Genomic DNA, 25,133 nt, shown 5'->3' with positions numbered 1-25,133 from the left:
ACTGAGCAGCAATGGGAAGGAATGAGGCTGGACCTGGACAGAAAATGGCATTTGAAACAAACAGACATCAGTCAGACAAGTGTTACAGTTAAACAGAGAATTGGACAGCATGATGAGCAAGAGCAGGACAAACAATGGCAGAAAGAGCAAGACGGAGGACAGAACGCCAAAAATAAATAAATCAAATGGAAAAAAGGGGATAGCTGGGAGCCATGTGCCCAAATTGCAAAATATGAACTTTTTGCCATCCTTCACTCACCCCCCAGAGCAGGCTCCAGACTGCCTCATCAATACTGGATGCAAGCACCTCAGCACTGTTTTTGACACACAAACACACACATACATGCACACAGCGCTGGTACCGCATTTAACTAATATTGTAGAGAAATACTCATCATTTAGTCATTACATGGCACCAGAATCTTTCATTTTAGTGTGATCTTGATATATGATTACAGAGAGATGTTTATCTAATCTGATCTGAATAACGAAGGTGAAGCACATTTATTAATTTATATTTCTCTAACTGAATTTTAATGATGCTGATGGAAAAGACAACAGAAAATGTGAACATGTTTGTGAGATTCCGTCTGACAGACGAGGGATTCTCTGTTCGGTGCTCAGACAGGTGTACTTGACAGCTCAGATAAAAAGAAATCCAAAACAACAGAATGGAGATATATGCGAGACTATGCTAACATGTGCATTATACAAAAACATAAGAACACATGCACACACACATGCCTTCACACACAACCCTGGCAGCAATAACTTCGGCACCTCAGTGCATATGTTGGCAAAGGCAGACAGCGATGCTCCTTCCTGCAGCAAAGCCTCTTGAAGGAAAATGACAGACTCTCCATCCTATTTATAGTACCGCAGCAAGATACCAAGATTCTCTCTGCAACACCCCTGCTGGTGATTCCAAGAGATAGTGGGTTTGTCTCTATCTCTATGTCCACAAAACTAATTATAAATAGGTGTGTGTCCTTAGCATGCTTGTGCCTACAACATCTGTATGTCTGTCTTTTTGTGTTTCAAAAGTAATCACTGTTAAATGTGGTCCCAGAGAACTGGTGTTGATCTGCACATAAACAGGACAGGTCCCAATAGGACATCTACCCACCACTTCACTAAGGAGAAACTCAATTTTTTTTTTTTTTTTTCCTACTTGCACATTTTTCCAAGGTCTCTCTTGTTTATCATATTCTTACTGTTTTACTTCCATTTGTATTAATATAGCAGCTGCTTGCTGCAGTGAGAAATTTACATCAACGACAAGGCAAAGGCTGATAACTCTTGGCTCTTGGTTTTTCTGTTCTGCCAGCAGTCATATGAAAAACTACTGCTGTACAGACAAACTCTTCTGCTTGATTTATTAACACGATTAAGTGTAAAACTTTAAAATCTTCTAGGCATAAGTTTTAATTTATGTGTTGTGTCTTACCCCCAGCAGGTCTGAAGTTCTCTTAAGTGCTTCTCTGTCCACATGAATGCAATGACTCTCCATGGCTGAAACAACACCAGTAAACACTCACTAGGTCAGCAGACCTTTAGCAGCAAACAACTGAAAACAGGGTAGAAACTTAAGAGCTTGTACTTCCATAGAAACCTGGTTTGAATGTTGAATGAAAGGTTATTATATGAAAGTAAATACACATTGCTAAAATATTCATATGCTCATGTATTAATCCAAGATTTAATCACCCAGTGCTGCATATAATACTGCAGTGAATGAATAAAGTGGTCATCACCTGCCAGGACAGGGATCATGTTCAGCTCCATGTGTGAATAAAGCTCCCACAGACCCTGGCTCTGGACACAAATAGTCAGTTTGACAATTTGCATCTAGTGGAATTACAGTTGTGTGTGTGTGTGTCTATCTGCTAACCTGTAGTTTAGAGCACAGTTCCATGTTAAGGCTGTAGAGTGAACAGAGACCTGAAACAATCTGAGATACCTGAGTGGGTGAGAGACAGAAAAACAAGGGGGAAAAGTAGATACAGAGTATCATAGTGGAGTCAGCTTCCTTTCTGAAATATGATTTACTTCTTCATGTTAAGGATGAATAAGAGGTCCAGGTACCAGGGAACAGGCCTTTAAATAATGCTCAGCTCTCTTGGAGACCTCTTTATCCATCCAGGGATAAAATTCTGAATGTAAATTCTAGCCACTGTCTGTTAACTGAATGATGTGGTGAAGTATCGACTTTTCAAGGTGTCCTTGAACCAGATAGTCTAGGCTTATACCATTGTATCCCAGGTTTAAACTGGTCACTGACACTGGACCCTTCCAAATACAAGGATTCTACTGGTATCAATAAATTCATATTTTAACTAACCTTCTTTGTACCTAGGGCAGATGTTGTGTAGGGTCTTTTGCAGTGTTTATTGAGAAGATCCTGGTAGCAAGATGAGGGATCTGCAGGATCCAGGAGCCATCCTGAAACCTGTGGGTCCTGGATATGACAGTCTGCCACTGGAGAGAGGTTTTTATAATGTTGAATAGTATAAAATATGCTGTTCCATCAGAGATTGGCAACAAAGAAATGTGGAGATTTGAGCATATCTGTATAATCTGAATTACACCTGATATAAAATGCTTACTGCAACAGCAGTTTGACAAGTCACTATGAATGTCTTAAAACTCTGTTTTTTTTGCCTAATTTTGACAACTCAGTGGTCTAACAAACATTAAGAAGAAATAAACACTTAAAACCCAAGTGTTTGATGCTCAAAGACACATTTTGAACATGCTATCAATGAAGCAAGGGGCATGCCTTAACTTTACAAATGCTAATGATGATGAATTTACAAAGTAGTGCTTTGAAGTAGAACTAAACAAACCCAGTGTGTATGACTATATATTCATTTCTAATATTTATGTGCATGTTTGTGTGCATGGTACAGTATGCCTTTTTTCCAGTTCAGGTCTTGTTTGTAAAACTGCAGAGCCGTACGAAGAAAGTCCTTGGCTTTAAAGCATACCACCAGTGGAGATCCTGATAGGACCTGTAGCAACATATCTCTATAGGACACAGACACACACATGCTGTATAGATGTAGAGACCCATGTATGTAGCAGTATTCCTGTTTTAAAATAGAAATCACTAACATATATAACTATTTTTGGTGGACATACTATAAACTCACACTTTATATTCATAACCAGTATGATATTTACTTTCATACCTAGTGAAGTGCTCCTTGCTCTCAGGTGACTGTTGCTTGGCCCATACAGGTGTTTGGTCTAGTTTTAAGTAAATCAGACTATCATTTGGCTCGAGCACGCCCTCTGATGTGCTACAGTACAGATCGTTCTTCATCAATACAAGGAGGCCACACACTGGGGGAGTGAGCTTCTATGGGTTCATCACACAAGCAACCAGTTAATGACACTACAAACCACAAGAGTAAATGATTTCTAATCTCAATTAAGTCAGACAGGTGTACATAACAAGTCAAAGATTGTGAGATATTGAAACATAAAATATCTTAATAAACATACTGTAACTTGCCCACAGAAAACGTAGAAAATTGGAACTAACGACTTGACTAACAACATAAATTTTACAGAAGTTTTTCCTTACTATTATCGTGACATCAACTTCACATTAATTTTCAGAAGAAACTGAACTCCTGTTCCCCACCTCTGCTTACCTGTTCTGGGTCTAACTGAGTGGTTCCATCCTGGTACACCATAGTTAGCACTAGCGTCTTGGCTTGCCCAGCCTCCTCAAGCATTTGCATTTTCTCATCTTGGTTCAGCTTCCCAGAATCCTTTATTCTAGGGTCGGATGTCAGGGTTGCAGTAAGAGAGCCACCTGCTGTCGTCTGAGGTTGAGACACACCAGTATTATCCCTATGATTAGATGTTTTTGACCTATCTGTGCCCTGGTCAGACTCACAATTAGTCAGCACGTGGTTGGGTGGTTTGCAAGTCATGGATGATGGGGTGTGTTTGTAAGTATTCTTAGCATATTCATGGTCCCTATCTTCAATTTTACTTTGTCTTTGCTGGGTATGCTGCAAGACAAATGAGTCTATATGCGCCCCTAACATTATTCCTTTCCCATGTGAAACACTGGCTTTAGTTTGTAGTTCTGGGGGTGCGGCTGGGTATTCAGGAATAGAGGCTTTGGGCATGGCTCTCTTCCACACACTGATTCCTCCTGCCTCTTCCTTTTCTTGTGAGATACAAGGAGGCTCCCATTTTGGACGGCATCTCGGTAGGTGTATTTTGGAAGGGCTGTTGGTATTTTGCTGCTGAAGAGCTTGGTATTTCCTCTTTAATGGGAAGGACAGGATCATAGGATGCTGATTTGAATGAATTAGGGAAATATTATCTTGTTTTTCTCTTATTTTTCTGGCAGCAAAGACCAAGTCCTGTACAGAGGACTTTTTTCCAGTAGCAAAAGTACTTGCTGTGGCCAGTATAACGCTTGAACTGCTCCGGGTTTTGCTTCCATTAGTAGTCTACACAACAGCAAAGAGGAACAGTATGCAGCCAGACAGGGACAAGAAGAACAGAGAGAAAAGGGAGAGGCAAGAATCCATTTAAGCAAGACTCATTCTGCAACATAACCTCAAAATAGACTTTCACTTTCTGTACTGCTGTTACATAGAAAATCAATACATAACAAATCAGAAAACTCAGAATAAAAAATTAATTTTCTAGTTGCACACCATTCATTTCAAGAATACAAACCCATTTATCCCAATCATACTTAAAGCCAGCTGCAAATTGCATAATTTGTAATGGATTGAATAAAAACATAGAAAGCAAACATATAAACAGGTAGGTGAGCGAGAAAAGTGATGCATCAAACGAAGCCAACCAAGGTGAAGAGAGAACTGGTGCAGCCATTTGGCCTTCAGCATTGCATCCCAGACAAAAACCCAGACAGACAAAAACCCAGACAGTCAAAACAGTTTGTCTGACGAGCCTGCCTGAAGCTGTGACAGTCACAGACACACATGCACACTCATTTGAACATAATAAAAAGAAAATGTAACAAACTGGGTTGTTACCCAACTGAAGTGTTATGATGAGGAAATAGGGTGAGGTGGTAAAAAAAACATGAGAAAGGAGGAAATTGAGAAAAATTTTAAAAATTCATTTCATACAACAGTCTAAACCTCTTACAAACATCTCAATGAGAACATTCTGTGTGGTTGTCAGCAGTGGGCTTTGTAGGAAGGGATTCCTGTGATTCAGCTCCCTGAAGAGATTCTTCCTTATTTCCCTGTAAACACAACCCGTTTTCCTGCTGACAAAGTCATGAACCCCCAGGGTGCTGTTCTACAGGATATAGATAGAAAACTGAGGCAGGCCATGGCCCGCAGCCCAGTACTGGGTGCAGGAGAGTGTGAAAGAGTGAAAGAAGGGAGAAAGAGAATAGATTGGCACATTTGCTGCTGACTGTAGCAAAACAGTGAAGTCCTGTACCTCTTTTTTTATCAATCTTCTTCACCTTCTTTGAGCCTCTCCCACTTATGTCTCCTTTGTCTTTTCCTCTCATACTCCTACACCATCATTCCCTCTCTCTACCTCTTTTTCTCCTGTTAGTCTTTTCTTTTTGCTGTTCTCTTTCCTTTTCTGCCAGTAGGCATCATGAACTTCTTTCTCATGACATTTTATTACTTTACAGCTCATCGGGGAGCTATCACTTGTCAGTGCGCTGCAGTACTGCACTCAGTTTCACCCAAGCCGGATTGATTTCTACGTGCATCAGGAAAATAAAAGCCTAATCCCTTTGAAGAACAGTTATTTAAATTTGTGGGGATTTTGGTGTGTTGTATCTGTACATGCTGATACTCCCACATACAGGTAAAACAGAGATAAAGTAAGAGACAGACAGAAAAACTGAAAAAATATAGATACATCATCAAAAGACACATTAACAAAAATCAGCAAGTGAGGTAGACCTTTTCCCCAAGTTAAAAGGTTTAAGCAAAGTATATATTGCATACAGTAATAAAAACCTTGCAACCTTGCTCCATCAACACTCACTTGTACATTTTCACATTGCTGCTGGTTCCCATTGACACAGGGCGTTTTGAACACGGAGCGTCTTGCCCCACACTCCTGGAATGAAGCTGGGGAGGGACATCTATCCCTTACTGAGTCCTCTAGAACATAAGATATAAAAGCATTTCTAAGGGATCAACCCTGCCCTCAATCAATGATCTCACTCATCATATAAGCAAGACTAAGCGTGTATGGTACTTACACAGTGTGTAACAAGGTCAGCCAGCCCTATAAATCCTGTCTAAGATCACACTAACACTTTCTTACAACACAACTCGCCACTTGTTTATGTGTCTAGTTGAGTGTGTGTACGTGGATGTGTATGCGTTTGTGAGTTGACTCAGCATTGCCTCTGCAGCCAAGGCGCATGCTCACTTCCTACGGATGTAATGTGAGAAGGCACAGAACATCCCTTGTCAGTGCGGAGTCTCTTTCAGTACTGCTCTGTCATCATTGCAATAAACATGGCTGAAATTCACTGACATGAGTTAGGCACAGCTTGAAATGCTTTAGCCATATCTGTACCGTTTTGCCTAAACTAGTCCACAGCACTAAAAACTATAAACATGCCATTTTAATGTGACTCTATATATGAATTACATTTACACCTGTCCAAAATTAGAGAACTTCTTGCATTCTACATTGTTAAATGCAGCTTTATAGACCTTTATGCTGTATAATTACACTATATTTTCTGGCTCCATATAATGAATCTGAAAATCCAAAGACTCCTCTTTAATCTAATGCACTGATTTTGGTAAGAGAAAAAGTATGTAGTAATTCTTTGAGTTGTATAAAAAGACCCAATAGCTTAGTAAGTTCTTGATGTGACTTAAATGTATACTGTTAAGGTGTACAGTGTTTACTCCTGAAGTTGTTTCAAGCATGCACATAAAAAGTATTCTAGCACTCTCCAGTGGTAAATGCTGCAAACTGCATATTTGTGGACAGTTCAATCAGCACTGTAAGACCTAATCTAACAGCATAACGCTGATTTCAAAATAGTCTGTATTATTTTAAAAGCTAAAACAAATTTCACACATAAACTGAAGGTGTGTCTGTATTTCAGACTAATGCGATATGAATACATGTTCAGTTTTAAAATGATTAGCTACAAGGAACCAAGATGATAAGGCACAGGTATTTTTACAAATATCATCATGCACTTACCTGGAGATATACCCACATCTTCACTGTCCACAGGCGTCATAACTGACTCAACCCTGTCTATCTCATTCTCTCCCAGCCGTGTTTGTCCTCTAAGTAACTCATTGAGATCTCTGCACTCTGCCTCACACAGACTCTTTCTTATCTGGACATCAGAACAGTGGGGTGGCTCCATCTCCATCTCATCTTCACTGTCTGCATAAGGGAATTCCTGTGTTCTCTCCACATCTACTTCTTCATCTGTGGTTCTCTCCAGGTCATCAACAGCAGTGTCACCCAGGAACATTCTGGTGTGAACACACTGCACCAGCTGTCCTTCTATATGATCCTCCTTTGCTGTTTTAGTCATGGTCTCAAACAAGACTTCATGATATCCTGCTGATACTGCTTTGTTCTGACTGTCAGGTGGCTGTTCCTTGTTTTCACATGTCTTGACTTTGCACTCATTTGATTCTTTCTTCTCAAGCTTTACACCCCCAGTATTACAGTTAGATCTTTTGTCCATATTACGTATAGATACCATGTAGCTGTTCTTTAAACTAGTTTCCTCATACATTCTCAAGAGTAGACCTCCTTCCAATTCACTGGCTGTCCTTCTCTCATGAGGCAGGATTGCATTCATCTCCTCCCATCTAACCCCAACTAGGTCATCTTCTAGCTCTTGTTCAGTATTTGACATTTGGCCTATGCCTGTTATAGTCACACTGTTTGAATTCACCTCCAACTCTTCCTCAACAACAGGTTTTGTCATCAGTTGGGGTGTATATGAATCAGATCCTGTTTTCTGTCCTGTTACAAAGCATCTGGGAGATAAATGTATCCTTCTGGATTTCACTGATTCGGATTCGGATTCCTGACATTGGTTGCCTCTATCTTCTACTCCACTAGATGAACTGATTTCTTCACTGGAACTACAAAAAAGAAAGAAATGAAGAGCTTTTCATAAAAGAAGCAGAATACATGGTATATGCTGAACTTCAGACTGCTTTCACTTTTGTTAACTGAAGTTAAGCAGGTCAAATGTCAGAGCAATGGGAATAGACACTGTTCTCTTAACACTTAAGTCTCACAAGTCATAAAAATCTCGTTATTCCATGCATATCCTTTGATACATACTTTCTCCACAGATGATGTTCAGATCGTCTCTTTGGTATTTGCAGGGACAAAGTATATCTGTCCCTATGGGACAAGGATGCTGCTGCCTCAGAAGCTTCATGCTGACTGAGTGACAGAGTCTGGCTGGACTGGCAAGAAGGAGGATCTGAGTAATTTCTGTCACCATAAGTTTGTAAGTGCTGATAATAAGCATCAGCCTTGGACATCCGCCTTTGCGGTGAGAAATCCCAGCTGGAGGGAGAACAGAAGGCCTGAGATGACATGGAGTTGTTTGGTGTTTGCGAGTACTGACAGTTCGCCAAGGTCTGAGAGCTCTGTCTCTCATTGGAAGGGTCACAATGATTGGTGGACACCTGAGGGCTGAACTGTGGGCTAAACCATAATATTGGGAAAAGGAGTTTTGTTACTTTTTGTGTTGCACCAATATAAAAAAACATTCAACATTCATATTTAATATAACATTGGTATATGCTGCACAAGCATGCAACAATGACATACTTTAACAGTTAAATGCATAAATTGTGCAGATTTTAGACTAGAACTAATACCACAAATGGTATGATTAAATGTTCTTTGTGGTGTCCTCTTGTGAATGATCTAACTGAGCGGCAGTGCATCTTTATGTAGTACCTAGATAATCTTACTTACTGGTCTGTGTTTCTGTCTCTGCGCTCTTCCCGACTCATATTCCTGCTGCTCAGAGCACAGTGCTCCCAGTGGCTGCCATAATATCGCTCCACTAACACATGCACAATGAGAAAACCATAAACCAAATGCAACAGAGAAACTAAATGATAATTATTTTTGGATTACCTCTGATGAGGAGTACAACAGATACTCACAAACAATAATACAAATCCGTAACTCAGAATTACCTCATCTACTAAAAGGTTTTCTGAAATGTTCAAATATATAGTGATGCGTATTTGAACATTAGTTGCTTTTTTTGATGAATTATTAGAGCCAACACCTACGAAAAGCTAAAAATAACACGCCATATCCTAGACCAACACTGTTTTTAATCCTGCTTTCCAACAGTCTTGACTGCAATGTCTTCTGAAAGGCACATGAGCACAGAGACAAACATAAGTGATGACAAGCACCAACGACTTGTTTTTCTATAGACTATTCAGCGGTTTTGAAACAGAAGGCTGCAAATATAAATTGAGCAAACTGAACATGGCTAATGTGAGTATTTTTAAGTAATAGAAATAACATGCCCTTTAATCCGAATATACAATTGATATGTTTATTTCAGATCCTACATTTGTATTAACTCACTTTGCCTGTGATTACTGGAGTAACGCTGGTCGTGTCTGGCTGCCTGTAAACTCTGGGACCGCAGAACAATCAAGATCTTCTGGGCTGCCTGGGACAGAGGTCCTGAGTACAACCGCCTGCTTGACTCCTCCATAATCTCCCTGCCCCGGTGCTTCATACACTTTCTACCTAAGTCTCTGATTCTTTAGCTGTAAATGGCCGAAACAAAAGGGAGAATTGGGTTGGTTGCAAAGACTTCGTTTAAAATCGCATCTGAAAAACACACAAAACATTTTACAAAAGCTTACTGGCCAAGGAATTTTTCTCATAAACTTACACTAAGTATACAAGAAACAGAATCTTAAAAAAACAAAAGAAACCTCTATAAAGACATTTCTCTTTATTCATGACTTAAGATAAAAAGCAATTTTAGAAAATCGTGACAGAACAAGAAACTAAAAACTGTGAAATAAACAAATTAATCCCAATAATTTTCTGTGTTGTGTTAAAGTTGGATTAAGACTGACTGTTTTCTATCTCCCACAGAACAAATAATGGTACAGATTTACATGTGATATCCCCAGAGATAAGTTTCTCTTTACAGTGAATGCTCATGATCAGAGCAGCATTTCTTCAAGCTATGGGCACAGACAGACGGTAAGCAGTTGGAGCTGGATTTAAAAGCACCACATCCACTTTCATTTGTTGGACTATTGGTGCCCTCTCTTTGTTGCAGTTTTGTTTTCCAGATCTTCCACTATTTTCTGGAGTAGTCTGGCATCCAAGTGAAAATAGATGTATAATTCCCTCTCCTTCTTGAGAAGTGCACTGCGCTCTAACTGTGACCGTTTGGCTTTAACCTCCACCATGATTTCTTCCATTACATGCTGCAAATTCTGCAGCTGAGACTCTGCTTCCACAAGCTTCACGGTCACCTCCTGTGCAGGCAGAGGGGAAAAAGGACAAAGAAATATTTAACAACAGGCTACATGAGCACACATTTAACACTATTGCCCCTTTGTCATTACACAGTTTTAGCACTACTCGGCTCTACTCTACTCTACTCGACTCGGTTTTAGTTATTTTCCATTACAATTGAGTACCACCTTAACGTGGGTTTGGCCGTCATATCACAGGGTGCACAACTGCCACCAAACACCACCAAGCACAGAAACGTTTGCACCTCGTCATAGGACCATGGTGGTGTTTTGCAAGTAGCATCACCCATTTGCCTTGCTAAAGCCTATAAAAATGGAAAAACAATCGCCGTTGCTGCTTTTTAAAAATGGTGGGTGACATCACTTCCTGGCCAATCAGTGGACCACAGTGTTGACATCACATTTTAGTATCGGCTTGGCTTGCTTGGAACCTTGGCTGAGCAGGCACTAATAAAAAAAGCAAAACAAACAAACAAAAAAAAAAACCTGCCACCAGGTACTGTCCACCAATAAAAACCCCAAAAACCAAGTCGAGCCGTTTTAATATAAAACAGCATCTGTTTCTATTAAAATTCTTTGTGTTTGACTGAAAAATACACTTCTTTCATCAGTAAGAATATTGAAAGCCATTAACTCAAAGTGGTAAATGTAGAGAAAGAAAATATGAGTACGACAGGATCAGTAGACAAATACACACCTATGTCACTTTATTAGTGTCTAGTACCTAATATATGTGAGAAACATAAAAAAACAAAAATATATCGTGCTACCACCTTCCCTCACCAACTGTGATGAGTAATTTAAAAAGCTAATCACTCACATTAAGGACTGCTTCTGAAATGACCAAGGCTGTGCATAAAATAAAAGGAAACAAACCCACCTGTGCATTGGGGCAGAGCAGTTCCTGGTCAGTGATGGCCATTGGACATACCTGTGGCCCTAAGACCAACTGCTGGAGAGCTGTGTACATTGCTCTATGAAGTGCTTCACAATCTCCAGAAAGACGAGCAGCTGTGTAGTACTGTTCTCGGTCAGCACTACATAGGGCATCTCGGGTCACCTGGAGCTTGCCTGCCAGGTCACAAGCAGCCTGGTCTAACGCTTTGTACGTCCGAAAAGGCTCGGATGGATTATATTCTGAATGATGCTCAAGAATCTGGAGCAGTCTAGGGAAAGAGTGGAATATAATACTGATTTACAATCCAAAGTCAAACAGTCTGCATTTGAATAAGGACGAAGCAGCTTACATTCTACCAGCTTAGCAGGGGAGGTAAGTGAATAATCCTGGTTTAAAATCAGCAAGGTTTCACACAGTACTGAAGAGCAACTGGTTAGCAGTGAATAAGTAAATAAACCAGTCAATCAGGGACTATGTATGCTTTCTGTTCTGTCCTTTTCATTCTTTATCTATAAATAAGGGGAAAATGTTATAATACTACATATTTACTGTGTTAACATGCTTTAAAACTGTTTACCTGCTAAATGCTGCATCCTTGCAGCTGATGATAGGGTTAGGCCTAGGGTTGATAGCCAGGTCAGGGTGCTTCAGTGACTCAATCCTGAAGGATGCTCCTTCACCTTCCTTAACCATTCTGTTGTTTACTTCTTCCAAGTGTGTCAAACACATCCTCCATCTCCTTAGCTCCATCTCCTGAGCCAGGAGGACCAGGTCAAAGGATGCTTTCTGGCGGAGTAGGTAGTCACGAACCTAGATTTTGAGATTTACATTTCATTTTACTTTGACTGTTAGTTTTTATTTCTCGACTGGATTGCCAAATGATGAGGCTTGTTTCATGTCTTCAGTTTATAGTTCAACAGTTCACATTGGTGTTAATGCAATGAAAGCATAACTTCATTCAGTTATCTTTCTTAATTATTTATCTATTTAGTATGAAGATCTCTCATGAACTAAAAGAAAATAATCTACTAACCTGATCTTGTCTGGAAGTGTAGTAGTCTTGCCTAGCCAGTTGTAGAGCCAGGTCTCCCCTTACTACTGGCATATTAAGCAGTTTGGCTGACTCCCTAAGAGCTGCAGGTACTGGTCCATGAAGCAGAGCCTCCAGCTCAGCCTCAACAGCCTGCAGCTCCTTCCTGGATACAGCGTCATGTGTATGCAGTGAGAAGGAGTTGGAAATACTCTGGGAGAAGGAAGAAATTGATATGAGGAAGAGTTTAAGGGGTACAGCCACTATGCAAATTACTGTACACACCACGAGAACAACAAAACTGTTTACAACAGACCCCCAAAAAATAAATAAATAAATAATATATATATATTTTTTTTTTTTTTGGGGGGGGGGGGGTCCGTTGTAAACATACTTTATATGTCTGCTTTACCTTAGAATGAGACATCTTCTTAGAGAGCCAATCCAGTCCGACCTTGACACTTTTTTCCTCTGCCATGGCCTGCATTAGTTGGTGCTGGGTCACAATGTGAGACCACTGAAGTCTAGCCATCTCTGTCCTCCTACGCTCCAGCCCTTGTTTCTCCACCTTTTTTACGTCATGACGATTTTCTTCCTCCTCTCCATCTTCATAAGAACTAAGGTCTAGGACCTGCAAGCGCTCAGAACAAGAAGTCTCAACAATGTCAGAAATGCCCTGGAAAAACTGCTTCTGAGTGAAGGCAGCTAGAGTTTTGGTGTTTATCTCCTCTTGGTGTAGGTAAGGATCCAAAGACAGCTGAGAGAGGAGGGCAGTGGGCTTATTGGAGAAAGTAGACTTTGATGGGGCAACAGGCTCTCCTTTTTGAGTAGGGAGATAGGAAGCAAGTTTCATCACCTCATCTGCTATGGAGTGTAACTGAGTGTTGATATCAGCATTCTCAGCTCCAATAGAAGCACTTGCCTCCTTTAGTTTACATGCAGTGCTCTCCAGCTGTGCAGTGAGTAGTAGGTCAACATTTGCCTGGGAGGTGGCCACAACCTGCAACTTGCTGTAGCGTTGCTGCTTCAGCTCTTTCTCTTTACACAATGCCTGGAGCTCTGCCTCCAAGTCCTCTGTGGTCACATCTCCTTCTGCACCAAACAAGGATGCTGACGATGAAGAAGAGGGCCCTAAGATGTTTGCACTAGGCCCATCTGAAGATCCAATGGTTTTAAGAACCTTGCCCAAAGCTGCTTCATCCAGAATAGGCTTGCCAGATTTTCGTAACTCCTGAAAAGCACGCGCCTCCTCCGGGGTGAGAACATTGCTTTGGTTTAGGGTTCGACAGACAAAGCGCAAGAAGTGAAGATTCTCCGGGGCACAGTCAAACAGCCAGTCAAACTCCGAGGCCTTCAATGATGATGCACCAGGATAACCTAGACGGCCCAGGGCCTCCACAAACTGACCACCGTTTAGCATGGTGGTTCAGCCCTGTGTGTCCCCTTTGTTACTGTGCTAATCAGTCAAGCAGCAACATGTGGATTATGGAATATTAGGTGAAAGCAAATACAAACAGCATGAGAAGATAATATCCAAAATGCCTCAGTATAATGCAACACTAATATCCAACAGCACGACAGCATGCCCCAAAAATGAACATAAATGGAATCAACACCTCTCTAAAACAGTTTCAATAAAATCTAAATATTATATTATAGAAAAATATTTGAAATGTGTTTGTGTAAACTGTTTACTGTGCAGCTGAATACGTTATGTTAAAGTAGTCCAGTCTAAGTACAGTAATTACACATCCCTGCTTAGGACAAACAGTACCACCTTAAAAACATTAATACTTAGTAATATAAGTTAGCCCTTAGAAGGAATTAATAGTGATGAATTTGTGATGAATTAACAGGACACGACATTGTAGTTAAGTGTTTATTTCAATCAACATCAGGCTAGTGAAGTTTACTGAATATATTGGAGCCGTTCAAGTCCAGAACCGACTTCTAATTAAATGACATTTTCACGCAATAATTTGACAAGCAAAACCACAACTAACGTTAGCTACATCTAGTTTCCTCTCACGGCTAACGCTAGGTTAACTTATCTCTGCGATAAATCTTTCAGCTACAATTAAATTAACGCCAGGTCAGCTAAGTCAAATATACATTAATGTTGACAAACGTCACAGTAAAAATAGCTGCTCATGCTTCTTTACCGAGATAGTCACGTCAGTCGGCGATTAAAGTTACGGGTACACTTGTCAGTGTCAACACAAATAAACACTGGCTGATTAACTGTGACGATAGCGAGCTAAATAGCGAGCTAGCTAACAGCTAGCTAGAGGAACGTTAAACAGTCCCTTTTAAGAGACTGTTAATAGCACAGTTAGCTTCGTAACTATCATGTGACTTGACATCAATGTCGAAAGCAAATGGTTTCGTGTATTTTCTTGCCAACGAAATCAAATTTGGTGCTCTGGAAAACAAGTGAAACTCTATTACTCACAGGTTTATTTAGAACTCCGTTGTGTTAGCATACCAGCTTAACTGGAACACTCGCGCCTAACATCCAAACGGACCGTACGTCATGGCGTAGAAATGTGCGTCTTACGTCAAATTTTCAGGAACTCACATTTGGGGGTTGCACCTTTTCTCTGCCCCTATTGTCCAGAAGTTGTTCTAAAGAACTTCTGCCATTTCTTTACGGAGAACTGCGCGTGGTACGGTGAGTCAGACGAACAGAGCTGACCTGCTATTTTGTTTTTAGAAGGGGCATCATCAAACACGGTAGAGAGTTGCTGGTGAGCTTTAAAACTATTAACACTAATATTACCCAGTGTGATATTAATATGCAGTCCTTCTTATTTTAAACAACGTTATCGTTGTGTTTTTGCGGAAGAAGTCATTGCAAATAACTATCCGCCAATTATGAATGGGTTATATAATCTGAAAATGACTGTACTTGCGTCTTCCTTTTTTTACGTGGCTGGTTGTGCAGGCAGACTTGTATAGGGTGAAGGCATTCCTCTTGAATTACTGTTGTGCTCCAGGTTTGGGGTTTGCCCTAACATTTAATGTAAAAGTATATAATGTATTGTTATATGTATGAAATGTAATAAAGGTTAGATTTGATTTTGTTAGACACACAGTGTCACCAAAGATTGAGCTGAATTGTGTTTTCAGGTTTCACCCAGTTTGAAAACTTCTTTTTCTTCTCGCTGTTATGATGGAAAAGGGCTTTAATGAGGAAGTTGGCTTATATTTTGTGCAGCGCTACAACTGCTCTGTCTCTTACAGCCAAACCAAACAACGAAACATGGTCCAAGCTAAGACGTGGGTCCTGACAAAGCACTTTGACGGCTTCCCAAAGGACAGCAACTTTGAGCTGAAGGTGGAGGAGCTTCCTGAGCCCAAGGATGGTGGTAAGATCATTTTTACCTGTTAATTCAGTCCATTTCGACCTGAACAGACATCAGTGTTACCCATGGCTCTTTTTGTCCCAGAGGTGCTTCTGCAGGCAGTGTTTTTCAGTGTTGACCCGTACATGAGGTGAGCACAGTATCATTTCACAGAATCATTTCTTAAACAATAATTAAAACTGCTTTGATGATCAAAGATGTGAAATAATGTGCTTTCTGTCTCTTCAGGCCTTTCAGCAGGGTTCGCATGAATGAAGGGGATGTGATGATTGGAACTCAAGTGGCCAAGTAAGGAACACAAGCACACACATGGCCTACATGTGTCACACAGACACACACAGAAATGTCTTTGATCTGTCAGCATGTATCGTGTATGCCGTGTGTTCACAGAAACAGAACGTTGCCTGCACCTGCTATGAATTACTGCGTCTTTGATTCACAATGACTTGTGGGAAATTGGACAACTGGAATGTTCTTGGCTGAGTGTTCAGATGCACAATGTTTCACTTAGAATGTCTTTGTTGATAAACATGGGGAATAAATTGCTCCCTGACCAAACTTTCCAAAGAACCTGTTAGCATAAAATACTAACCACTGCACATTTAATACATTTAAAAGTGTTTCTGTGTGTGTGTGTGTGTGTGTGTGTGTGTGTGTGTCCACATCTTTCTATGGTTGTGTGGACACATTTTACTACCATTTTTTTGTGGACATTTTAGCCTTGTGAGGACATTTTGTCTTGTCCTCAAAACTTCAAATGTTTTTTTTTTGTTTTTTTTTGAGGGTTAAGACCTGGTTTTAGGGTTAAGATTAGAATTAGGTTTAGGTTAGGGTTAGCACTGGGCACTTAGTTTTGATGGTTAGGGTCTAGGGAATGCATTATGTCTATGAGTGTCCTCTCCTCACAACTATAGCGAGGCATGACTGTGTGTGTGTTGTGGTACACCACGCCATCAGTAGCTAACCACGGACTGAAAGAGCAACAGGTGTGAAACTCCTGGCCGACAGATGACTTTTCTTATTCTCCTGTTTTTTTTTTCTTATTTTGTTTTGCTGCAGAGTTATCCAAAGTAACAACCCAGCATTTCCCGTGGGAAGCCACGTTGTCGCTCGGTGTGGCTGGAAAACCCACACGGTGTGTGATGGGACAGATCTTACTCCCATCATGCCCGACTGGCCTGAAGACGTCTCATTGTCACTAGCTCTGGGTACCATCGGCATGCCTGGGTAAGACAGATGTCAAGTTATCTGTGTAGGTGGAAACCGAATGCAGAGGAGTTGTGTTATTTTCTAATAAACATAATAGTGTGACTGGCTGTTTTGTCCTTTCAACAGCTGGAAAAGACATATTGTCCCTGATGAATCATAAACTAAGAGCAAATGATTTGGTTGATTAATGCAAAAGATGCAACACTGCATTCTTAACCACTCTTGGAGAAAGCAGGCAGTTAAGTTCAAGTGCTCAGAAGGTGAAAACAGATAGCTAGTAAGCTAGGGCGACTCCTGTATTGAACTATTATACCCAAAAGAATGCAGGCAACCATGCTTGAGCAAATGTTGGGTATAATTGCTAATCAAACATATTAAAGTAGATTAGAATTAGGTTTAGGTTAGGTTTAGACTTGGAAAATGGGTGTTTCTTGGCTGCCTTAAAGACTCCTGGTTTAGAAGAACAAATGAATGTTGTTTATCCTTGAGAAAATAAACAGTTAATGCCCCAGATGTCTTATCCTACTGGTATGCTGACAGCCTTGCTGTAGAAGCATAGAGTTTACACAATGACGGTCAAAGAAACTCCTCAGTGGAACTGTAGCATAAACGTAGTGCCATGCTTTTCAGCTTTTGAAACTTTTCTGGGAGTTTTTACTTTTTCTCCTTTCCTCCAGACTGACGGCTCTGTATGGCATAGAGGAGGTTTTGGGACTACAGAAGGGTGAGACCTTGCTGGTAAACGCTGCAGCAGGGGCAGTGGGCTCCGTGGTGGGCCAGATTGCCAAGCTCAAGGGATGTAAGGTGGTGGGTTCAGCAGGGTCTGATGCTAAGGTGGCATTCCTTAAAGAGCTGGGCTTTGACGAGGCCTTCAACTACAAGACTGTAAGTTCCCTGGAGGAGGCACTGAAGAAAGCTTCTCCAGAGGGATACGACTGCTTCTTTGAAAATGTAAGCAGCATTGGTGTAGTTCCAAGTAGCACTTCTTGCATGGTCATTTTGTCAAGTGGTCAAGTTTTCCAGTATATTTTTAGCTTAACTTTTCTCTTACATAGTTACTGCTTCCATATCTGCTGTTAATATCTGAGGTTTATTAAGATTTTCCAGCTTAATCTCACAAAGTAGCAGTACTTAAAATCCTGTTATTGCTATTTTTAATCTGGAACCTCTGTCTTGGTTGCAGGTGGGAGGCCCCTTTTCAACTGTTGCCTTGCAACAAATGAAGAATTTCGGAAGAATAGCTGTGTGTGGAAGTATTTCTGTGTACAATGACACTGCACCACAGACAGGTGTGCGCTTCCCCACTTTAATTTTCTATATCGATAGTTCTGCAAGTTTGACTTACTTATGCCTGCTTAAAAAAAACTATTTAATAAAACACCTCACAACTTATAATAGCTCACTAGAGGGCAGCAGAGTGTTGCTGACAGAATCTGTTTGCTCGCACTACCACTTAAATTTACTTTATATATCTCTGTAATCATCAGGCCCATATCCGCACCTGACCATGATTTTTAAGCAGCTTAAAATGGAGGGCTTCATGCAGAGCAGGTGGGAGCACAAGCACCCAGAATCCCTCAGGAGACTAATGGGATGGTTGAAAGAGGTTAGTGATGGAAAACGGTTTATTATGATGTTTGATCTAGTTTTAAATGTAGGTGTGTGTCTTTGGTAAAACTGTAACTCCAGTTAATATTGTTGCACATGTTTCTGCTACAGTGTCATATTTGTGATTTATGTATTTATTCTCCATCTGCAGGGCAAACTGCGGAGTCGGGAGGACATCACAAAAGGCTTTGAAAACATGCCAGCTGCTTTTATGGGGATGCTGAAGGGAGAAAACATGGGCAAGGCTATTGTCACAGTTTAATGTGAGAGGAGAATCAGTATTACCCGTTAATAACACACTACAGAATTACAGCATATATGAAGGACATATACAGCTAATCAGCATGGTCATATTACCCTGTTACTGCAGCTCATTTTAATGGTTCTGTAATCGCAGTGATAACAATTTGTGGATGAAAGCAAGGTTGGTAGATTTTCATTCATAGTAAGGTACATTTTTGAAATTCTTCTAGAAGCAAATTTTAAAAATTGACAGTTTTCATAGAACCAGCGTCCAGATAACTTTGAATGTACATTGTTCAGAAGAGACCAGGATACTGTGAAATCATCAAAGCACGAGAAGGCGGTTTAGTGAAGAAAAAAAGAAATGATACCTCCACTAGTACGGTACATGACTGTCAGTTATACCCACACTTAGATAGGCTGTGTGGATCTGCTGATACACTCATACATTATTTACTGTAACCTAATAAAACCATGTGCTTTGTATTTACTGGGAACTTTTGTGTAGGTTGTACAAGCTTTTTGGTGGCTTTTTTTTTTTATCCTCTGTTGACATTGTGTCTTATTTGTGTGCTGATCCTTGTATAAAGAAAATAATCTATAACATACAAATCAGAGTAATTGGTATGATACAGATTTTATACAGGTCCAGCTTTTAAAACCTGAGAAGAGAAAAAAAGCTATTGAAGATGTGTGGTCTTTTCAATACTAAAGTGGCGTCTGCATAATACAGCAGGCACTCTTGGTCCTCTGCTGCTTCATGCAGCTTTTTCTTTCATCAGAAAATCAATTGTATTTTTAGATGCTAATTTGAATTTCATGAGGTTTTGGAGAGCTCCAGTTCCATTGTGACACAGGATGCTTTTAGTCTGTTATGGCCAGTTTTAGTCCAGTGGAATAACACAAGGTACGGTAGATATGTACGTATGGAAGTATGACATTTTCAGGCCATATCGTGCCACATTAGCAGAGGTCATGGGCCCTATAGGTCAATTCTAACAATTAACAAACAATTCAGACCTTTTCTGAAACAGTTTACCAGAGAAGGATGTGACACTTTTAATATACAATGGTTACAGGTTTGTGTTAAATGGCAATACTGATTTAGAGATGAACTGGCATCACTTTGATGAGTATTTGTTGTGATTACATATTTTCTATTCATTCCTTATCTCCAAAATTCTATTAAAGGAGTCATTTTACAGTGCAGTTTAAACAAAATGTACTTTTTTCAATTGAACGGGTGGAGGAAAGTGTCAGGTGTGATGTGTGACAAAAGAGTGTCAGCAAGAATGAAAGGAAAGGTGGACAAGACAGTGGTGAGACCAGCAATGTTGTCTGGTTTAGAGACAGTGGCACTGAGAAAAAGACAGGAGGCAGAGCTGGAGGTAGCAGAGCTGAAGATGTTGAGGTTCTCTCTGGGAGTGATGAGGATGGATAGGATCAGGAATGAGGACATCAGAGGGACAGCTCATGTTAGATGTTTTGGAGAAAAAGCCAGGGAAGCCAGATTGAGATGGTTTGGACATGTTCAGAGGAGGGACAGTGAATACATTGGTAAAAGGATGCTGAGGTTAGAGCTGCCAGGAAGGAGGCCTCGAGGAAGACCAAAGAGGAGGTTCTTGGATGTAGTGAAGGAGGACATGAGGATAGTTGGTGTGGGTGAGGAGGATACAGAGGATAGGGTTAAATGGAGGCAGATGATTCGCTGTGGTGACCCCTGAAGGGAGCAGCCCAAAGGAAAAGAAGGCTACCAAGTATAACTTAATTTGAAATATTTTATAAATATTAGTGCTACGAAAGATGAAGTGTAAGAAAAGCACATATTTTAATGCAACCATGCATCCTTAATTATAAATATAGTTCTGACAAACCAAACTGCTGGAAAATCAGTTGTGAATTATTATTATTACATATTAGATATTTCTGACTCCATACACAAAGAGGAGCGACAACGCCTGTCCAACATGGCGCTGACCGATTGTCGTAATAGACTGAATTTGGGGCTTATGTTTAAATACGGTATTACACTGGATTTGTGTTGCGCTGACTCGGTCGTTTACGGTAAAGCATAAATTTGTCAAGTCATTGTGACTTGAGTTACTGTTAAATCTCCACATACATTTACGGAAACAAAATCAATACCTCGGAGATATATTGTAAAATATACATTAACAAATGGTCACACAAGATCATTTTAGTTAGTCATGAAAATAATAAGCTATCTCCAAAACGGTTAGTTTATGTTTTGTAGGTGTTTTTCTTTTTGGCATATAATTAGAAATGTCTGTGTTTGGACTGTTATAACATCCAAAGGATTAAAAAATACCGAGCAGCATTTGATAAATCCAGCAGAGACGGGAATCTAGTTGGTTTGATGTATTTCTAGTCTCAAGGCATTTTTATTGTAAAGTTATGAAGGTAACGTCGTTAATAACCTTCAAAATAAACTTCTTTAATGGCAAAAGCTTTTCCACACTGATTAGAGACAACTGTGACAAATCTCCAAACATTTGAGAAGTTTAGAGGGGAAATGTTTGCAGCAACTCAGAAATATGAGACATTATAAGGAGTCCCACCTACACATGTCACAGGTCATAAACAATTGGGAATTAGCGATGGGATTTTTTCATTATTCTTTACCTTAAAGCAAGAAAAACAAAACTCGATGGCATCCATACAGGACTATACTTTCACAATTATGTAAATGGATAATTTGTATACACGACATATGCCTAGTGCAAATATTAAAATGCAAGGCAGTAGTTTGATACAAAGGAAAAGCTAATATTAAATTATGAGAACTTACCCAACAATGACAGACTTTTATTTTTTTAAACAGGAAACAGTGACTTCCGCCGACGCCGTTGCGATAAAAACGCGCCGCTATCTTCGCAGAAAAGGGTATTCCCAGGTGGTTGGCTCACAGACTAGTCTCAGGCACGTTCACTCGACAGTCAACATGGTTAAGGCAGTGACAAGTTTGGTAAGTTCTTACCTGTTTGTATTTGATCGTTTAGAGCAGTTTGTAACCTTTATTTTTAACACATTACTCCATGTTTGAACGCTGACCACCGTCTGGACGCCCGCGCTTAACCTATGCTTCACGTTAGATAACGTTACGTCCATTTATTTATTTCTTTTTTCTCCGGTCAGTAAATGGAGACTTTAACTTTGATTAAAAATCGTTTTGAGGAAAACTGTAAACCCTCGTCATTACATGAGGGGGATTCAGCACGGAAAAATGTTGGGATAGCTGCCAACGCTGAAGTTAGCTTCCGTTTGGGTGGTTACTGTACTGTTGTTGGTCAATGAGATAGAATCTGGTTGGATGTTTGTTTCCATAAATAGGTTTTAGTGCGTTTGTAACAATTAGTGTAGCTTGGTTCTTATTAGGTTTAATAAATCGCAAAGTGTAGTTTCCTTGGAGCAATTTCAGCCGTAATAGAACTTATCGATATTATGGATCGAGAACACGCAGTGATGTTTTTTTTTTTTTTTTTTTTTTTTTTACTTCTCGGTAAAACGTCTGATAAATCTGACCGTGTGTTTTAGACAGCCTGCCCAAACCAGGACGTGTGACGCCTTTTTGGGAAGAAGAGACTGTGTTGCATAACGTCGTTAACTTTCTCCATTAAAAAAAAAAAAAAAAGACGAATGTGGCGCTGACTTCAGCATCGTGGCCGCCGCCGCCGCCACGCGTATGAGCGCGGACTGTGGCGTCTTGTACCGGGGCGGGCTCTGCAGCGGAGCAGCCTGTTGCACCACCACATCCAGACGTTATATGGAAACGATGCTAGGCCTAACCCGCACCAGTGGACCGGCTTTGTTTGCTAACAGCAGCGGGGACGGACGCTAACGGGTCGGGCTCAGTCCCTGTATCAGCTAATGGCTACCGTCCACAGCAGGCCGTGCCCCGGAAACTATGGGTGGGGATAGTGTGTACTTCTACTGTGAAATACTGCATTACAGTACCTGTTACTTTATCGCACTACCTCTCGGGGGTGAACTGTAGAGCGCCTACAAATTTAACAAAATCGTGCTTTAATTGTGAGGTTGCTGAAAATTTGTGCTGATATTGGTAAAAAATAAAAAGTGCTCTGGTTTGTATTTATCAAATAATTTTTAAATTTGTTTGACACCTTGTCAGATCATATCTTACAGCCCAAATCACAAATGTAGCCCATAGGGCCTGGGTTATGATTTTACAGAAGAGAGAGGTTTCCAAAAAGGAAGCACATTTTCATAAATAAATAGGTCAGCGGAGGAGGGTGTGTCTGGCTTGCAAAAGTATCAGTGTTTGAAGTGGACATGCAAAAATCAGCAACAGTGATGAAATGTAATGAATATCAACAGTGGTTAGTGCATCCTGTCAGCTGCTGACACCATCCTGTGTTTTTGTCTGGCTATAGGATGAGTTCCGGGCTCTTCTGAAGGAAGCTGGAGACAAGCTGGTGGTGGTGGACTTCTCAGCAACATGGTGTGGACCCTGTAAAAAGATCGCCCCAGAATATGAGGTGAGTCAATAATTAAGACGCTTGTACAAAACCAAAGCCTGCCTCATTGTAATGGTTGTACCTGACCCTTTAACATTCAGATCAACCATTTGGTAGAGCACATTCTTGTTGGGGAAGAACTGGTTGAACACAGGCCCCATACAAACAAGCTGTCGGGTCAAAAAATAAAGAAGTTTTTACTAATTGTTGTTATTGCCCTATGGAGAAAATGTTTTTTTTTTTCTTAGTGGGGATGTTAAAGGACTAATAAAGTTCAAATTTCCAAATAATTTTTCATCTTCTAGACCAATTTTAAATCAGCAACACATTGAATCATTATATTCTGTCATGATACGGCAGCAGTAGAGCTTTACATCCTGTGTGTCTTTGATGCTTACTGAACCAATCTGTTACAGGACCTGTCAAAAAAGCCTGAGAACAAGAACGTGGTTTTCCTGAAGGTGGACGTGGATGAGGCTGAGGTGTGTTTAAAATTACTCTCTTCTATAAGCCTGGAGAATTACGAGGCTTAGAAACTGCACAGGGATCCCCAGCACAGCTGTGTCCCAAACCCAACCACTGATGTTGTCACAGTCCCAAATGCCAAAGTATTGACTTAGAACATGTAAATCAGAGAAGTGCAGCAGTTTATCACAAAGAACCAAAGGTTGATTGATTAACCTTTACAACTCTACGATATTCCTGACTATTTTGTAACCCAGAACAAGAAAACAATGAAAGTCCAACTTAAAAATATTCTCTAATCAAATGAATATTATGCATGTAAACTAAAACTTTTCAGTTAGGTTGCTCAGTCTTTCTACTTTTTTTTTTTTTTTCTTCCCCCCAGCCCTTAATGGGTTCTGGTCTGTTCATAGCAGTGGTTTCCAGATAACTTTCCAAAAACAAGTAAATCTGCATAGTGGAACAAAGCCTGCCATAAAAACAGGCACAGTGGTAGGTGGACAGTGAATCTGGACAAAAATTCCAGTACAAAAAAGAAACCATCCCTGAGAACAAGTAAGGACAGAGGGAGAGGCTCATCTCTCAGTAGTAAATCTGACTCTTCCTCTGTTTTCCCTTCAGGATGTGAGCACGGACTGTGGGATTAGCTGCATGCCGACATTCCACTTTTACAAGAACGGAAAAAAGGTGAGTTTTAAATGTTAGAGAGGTGGAAACAGTGACAAGTTGCACATTTACACAAAGCCAACCGGAAGTGAAAGTGGCATACATTTAAATGAAATGCTCATGCTCCTTTTTAACTTTATCTCTACTGATTTGTGTAGCTTGTATTTAATGCTCTTTTTGCTGTGTGTTGTCTTCCAGGTGGACGAGTTCTCTGGTGCTAACCTGACAACGCTGATTGAGAAACTGGAAAAGCTGAGATCATAAATCTCTCTGACCAATCCACACACACCCTTGTATAAAGAAAAAAAAACCTTCCTACATCCTTCACAAATTCCACTTTCATTATATTTACAGTAACTCTCTATTCCACATGGGCAATAATTTATTCCACTCGTGGTTGGCATATTCCTGTGAGCTCAGTGTTAGTCTCAACATAAATCTGATTAAATGCTGATGTCATGACCACTTTTTAAATTCTTTTTTTGATGAAGAATTGACTTTGCTCCTGACCAACTCCTTGACTTTTATTTGTAAATGTCAACTTTTCAACAAGGTGGAGTTAATAAAAGAAAATGAATTACAAAAAACGACACACTCTTCTTATTCACATTAAAACGCATCAAGCACAACAGACCTTAGGTA

General features: G+C 40.2%; 5 protein-coding genes across 10 annotated transcripts in view; 2 read left to right on the top strand and 3 right to left on the bottom strand.

Annotated features, from left to right (window-relative positions):
• Window positions 1–6,327, bottom strand: part of poln (polymerase (DNA directed) nu) — a 35,432-nt gene extending 29,105 nt beyond the window's left edge. Inside the window, exons 1-9 of one of the 3 annotated variants that reach the window (XM_026293235.1) lie at window positions 6,233–6,327; window positions 6,013–6,131; window positions 3,660–4,475; window positions 3,192–3,361; window positions 2,915–3,027; window positions 2,342–2,478; window positions 1,892–1,960; window positions 1,755–1,815; window positions 1,448–1,512 (exon numbers count right to left, since the gene is read on the bottom strand). In XM_026293235.1, coding sequence (XP_026149020.1) covers window positions 1,448–1,512; window positions 1,755–1,815; window positions 1,892–1,960; window positions 2,342–2,478; window positions 2,915–3,027; window positions 3,192–3,361; window positions 3,660–4,310 — 1,266 coding nt within the window. In that variant the 5' untranslated portion in view covers window positions 4,311–4,475; window positions 6,013–6,131; window positions 6,233–6,327. Of the gene's footprint in view, window positions 1–1,447; window positions 1,513–1,754; window positions 1,816–1,891; window positions 1,961–2,341; window positions 3,028–3,191; window positions 3,362–3,659; window positions 4,476–6,012; window positions 6,132–6,232 lie in introns of all 3 variants that reach the window. The other 2 variants (XM_026293228.1, XM_026293218.1) reach the window with 2 other exon arrangements.
• On the bottom strand, window positions 5,302–9,727 carry LOC113125251 (uncharacterized). The gene is made up of 6 exons (XM_033325727.1): window positions 9,595–9,727; window positions 8,962–9,052; window positions 8,314–8,685; window positions 7,201–8,108; window positions 6,013–6,131; window positions 5,302–5,352 (listed from the first exon to the last, which is right to left on the bottom strand). Exons 1-6 carry the CDS (start codon window positions 9,725–9,727, stop codon window positions 5,302–5,304), a joined length of 1,674 nt encoding a protein of 557 aa, XP_033181618.1.
• A 231-nt stretch (window positions 9,728–9,958) lies between these two features.
• haus3 (HAUS augmin-like complex, subunit 3) lies at window positions 9,959–14,988 on the bottom strand. 3 transcript variants are annotated; one of them, XM_026297120.2, is made up of 6 exons: window positions 14,892–14,988; window positions 12,852–13,895; window positions 12,443–12,652; window positions 11,987–12,219; window positions 11,392–11,677; window positions 9,959–10,511 (listed from the first exon to the last, which is right to left on the bottom strand). In XM_026297120.2, exons 2-6 carry the CDS (start codon window positions 13,857–13,859, stop codon window positions 10,284–10,286), a joined length of 1,965 nt encoding a protein of 654 aa, XP_026152905.1. In that variant the 5' UTR covers window positions 13,860–13,895; window positions 14,892–14,988; the 3' UTR covers window positions 9,959–10,283. The 3 variants fall into 3 exon arrangements, with proteins under 3 accessions (XP_026152905.1, XP_026152922.1, XP_026152914.1); XM_026297137.2 differs by having other exon boundaries at window positions 12,852–13,890; window positions 14,892–14,935; XM_026297129.2 differs by having other exon boundaries at window positions 12,852–14,968.
• A 26-nt stretch (window positions 14,989–15,014) lies between these two features.
• Window positions 15,015–19,354, top strand: LOC113124388 (prostaglandin reductase 1). Of its 2 annotated transcripts, none has more exons than XM_026297151.2 (9): window positions 15,015–15,186; window positions 15,683–15,807; window positions 15,889–15,934; window positions 16,033–16,092; window positions 16,864–17,031; window positions 17,691–17,964; window positions 18,197–18,302; window positions 18,501–18,619; window positions 18,773–19,354. In XM_026297151.2, exons 2-9 carry the CDS (start codon window positions 15,702–15,704, stop codon window positions 18,881–18,883), a joined length of 990 nt encoding a protein of 329 aa, XP_026152936.1. In that variant the 5' UTR covers window positions 15,015–15,186; window positions 15,683–15,701; the 3' UTR covers window positions 18,884–19,354. The 2 variants fall into 2 exon arrangements, with proteins under 2 accessions (XP_026152936.1, XP_026152945.1); XM_026297160.1 differs by having other exon boundaries at window positions 15,021–15,110.
• Window positions 19,355–21,724: 2,370 nt separating this feature from the next.
• On the top strand, window positions 21,725–25,079 carry txnb (thioredoxin b). The gene is made up of 5 exons (XM_026299392.2): window positions 21,725–21,850; window positions 23,277–23,381; window positions 23,777–23,842; window positions 24,447–24,512; window positions 24,690–25,079. The coding sequence occupies exons 1-5, from the start codon at window positions 21,827–21,829 to the stop codon at window positions 24,753–24,755; spliced, it is 327 nt and encodes a 108-aa protein (XP_026155177.1). The 5' UTR covers window positions 21,725–21,826; the 3' UTR covers window positions 24,756–25,079.
• The last annotated feature ends 54 nt before the right edge of the window (window positions 25,080–25,133 follow it).

The sequence above is a fragment of the Mastacembelus armatus genome, chromosome 18 (assembly GCF_900324485.2).
Source record: "Mastacembelus armatus chromosome 18, fMasArm1.2, whole genome shotgun sequence".
Taxonomy (NCBI): domain Eukaryota; kingdom Metazoa; phylum Chordata; class Actinopteri; order Synbranchiformes; family Mastacembelidae; genus Mastacembelus; species Mastacembelus armatus.
The sequence above is the reverse complement of the archived record's forward strand: the minus strand, read 5'-3'. Positions and strand labels throughout refer to the sequence as shown.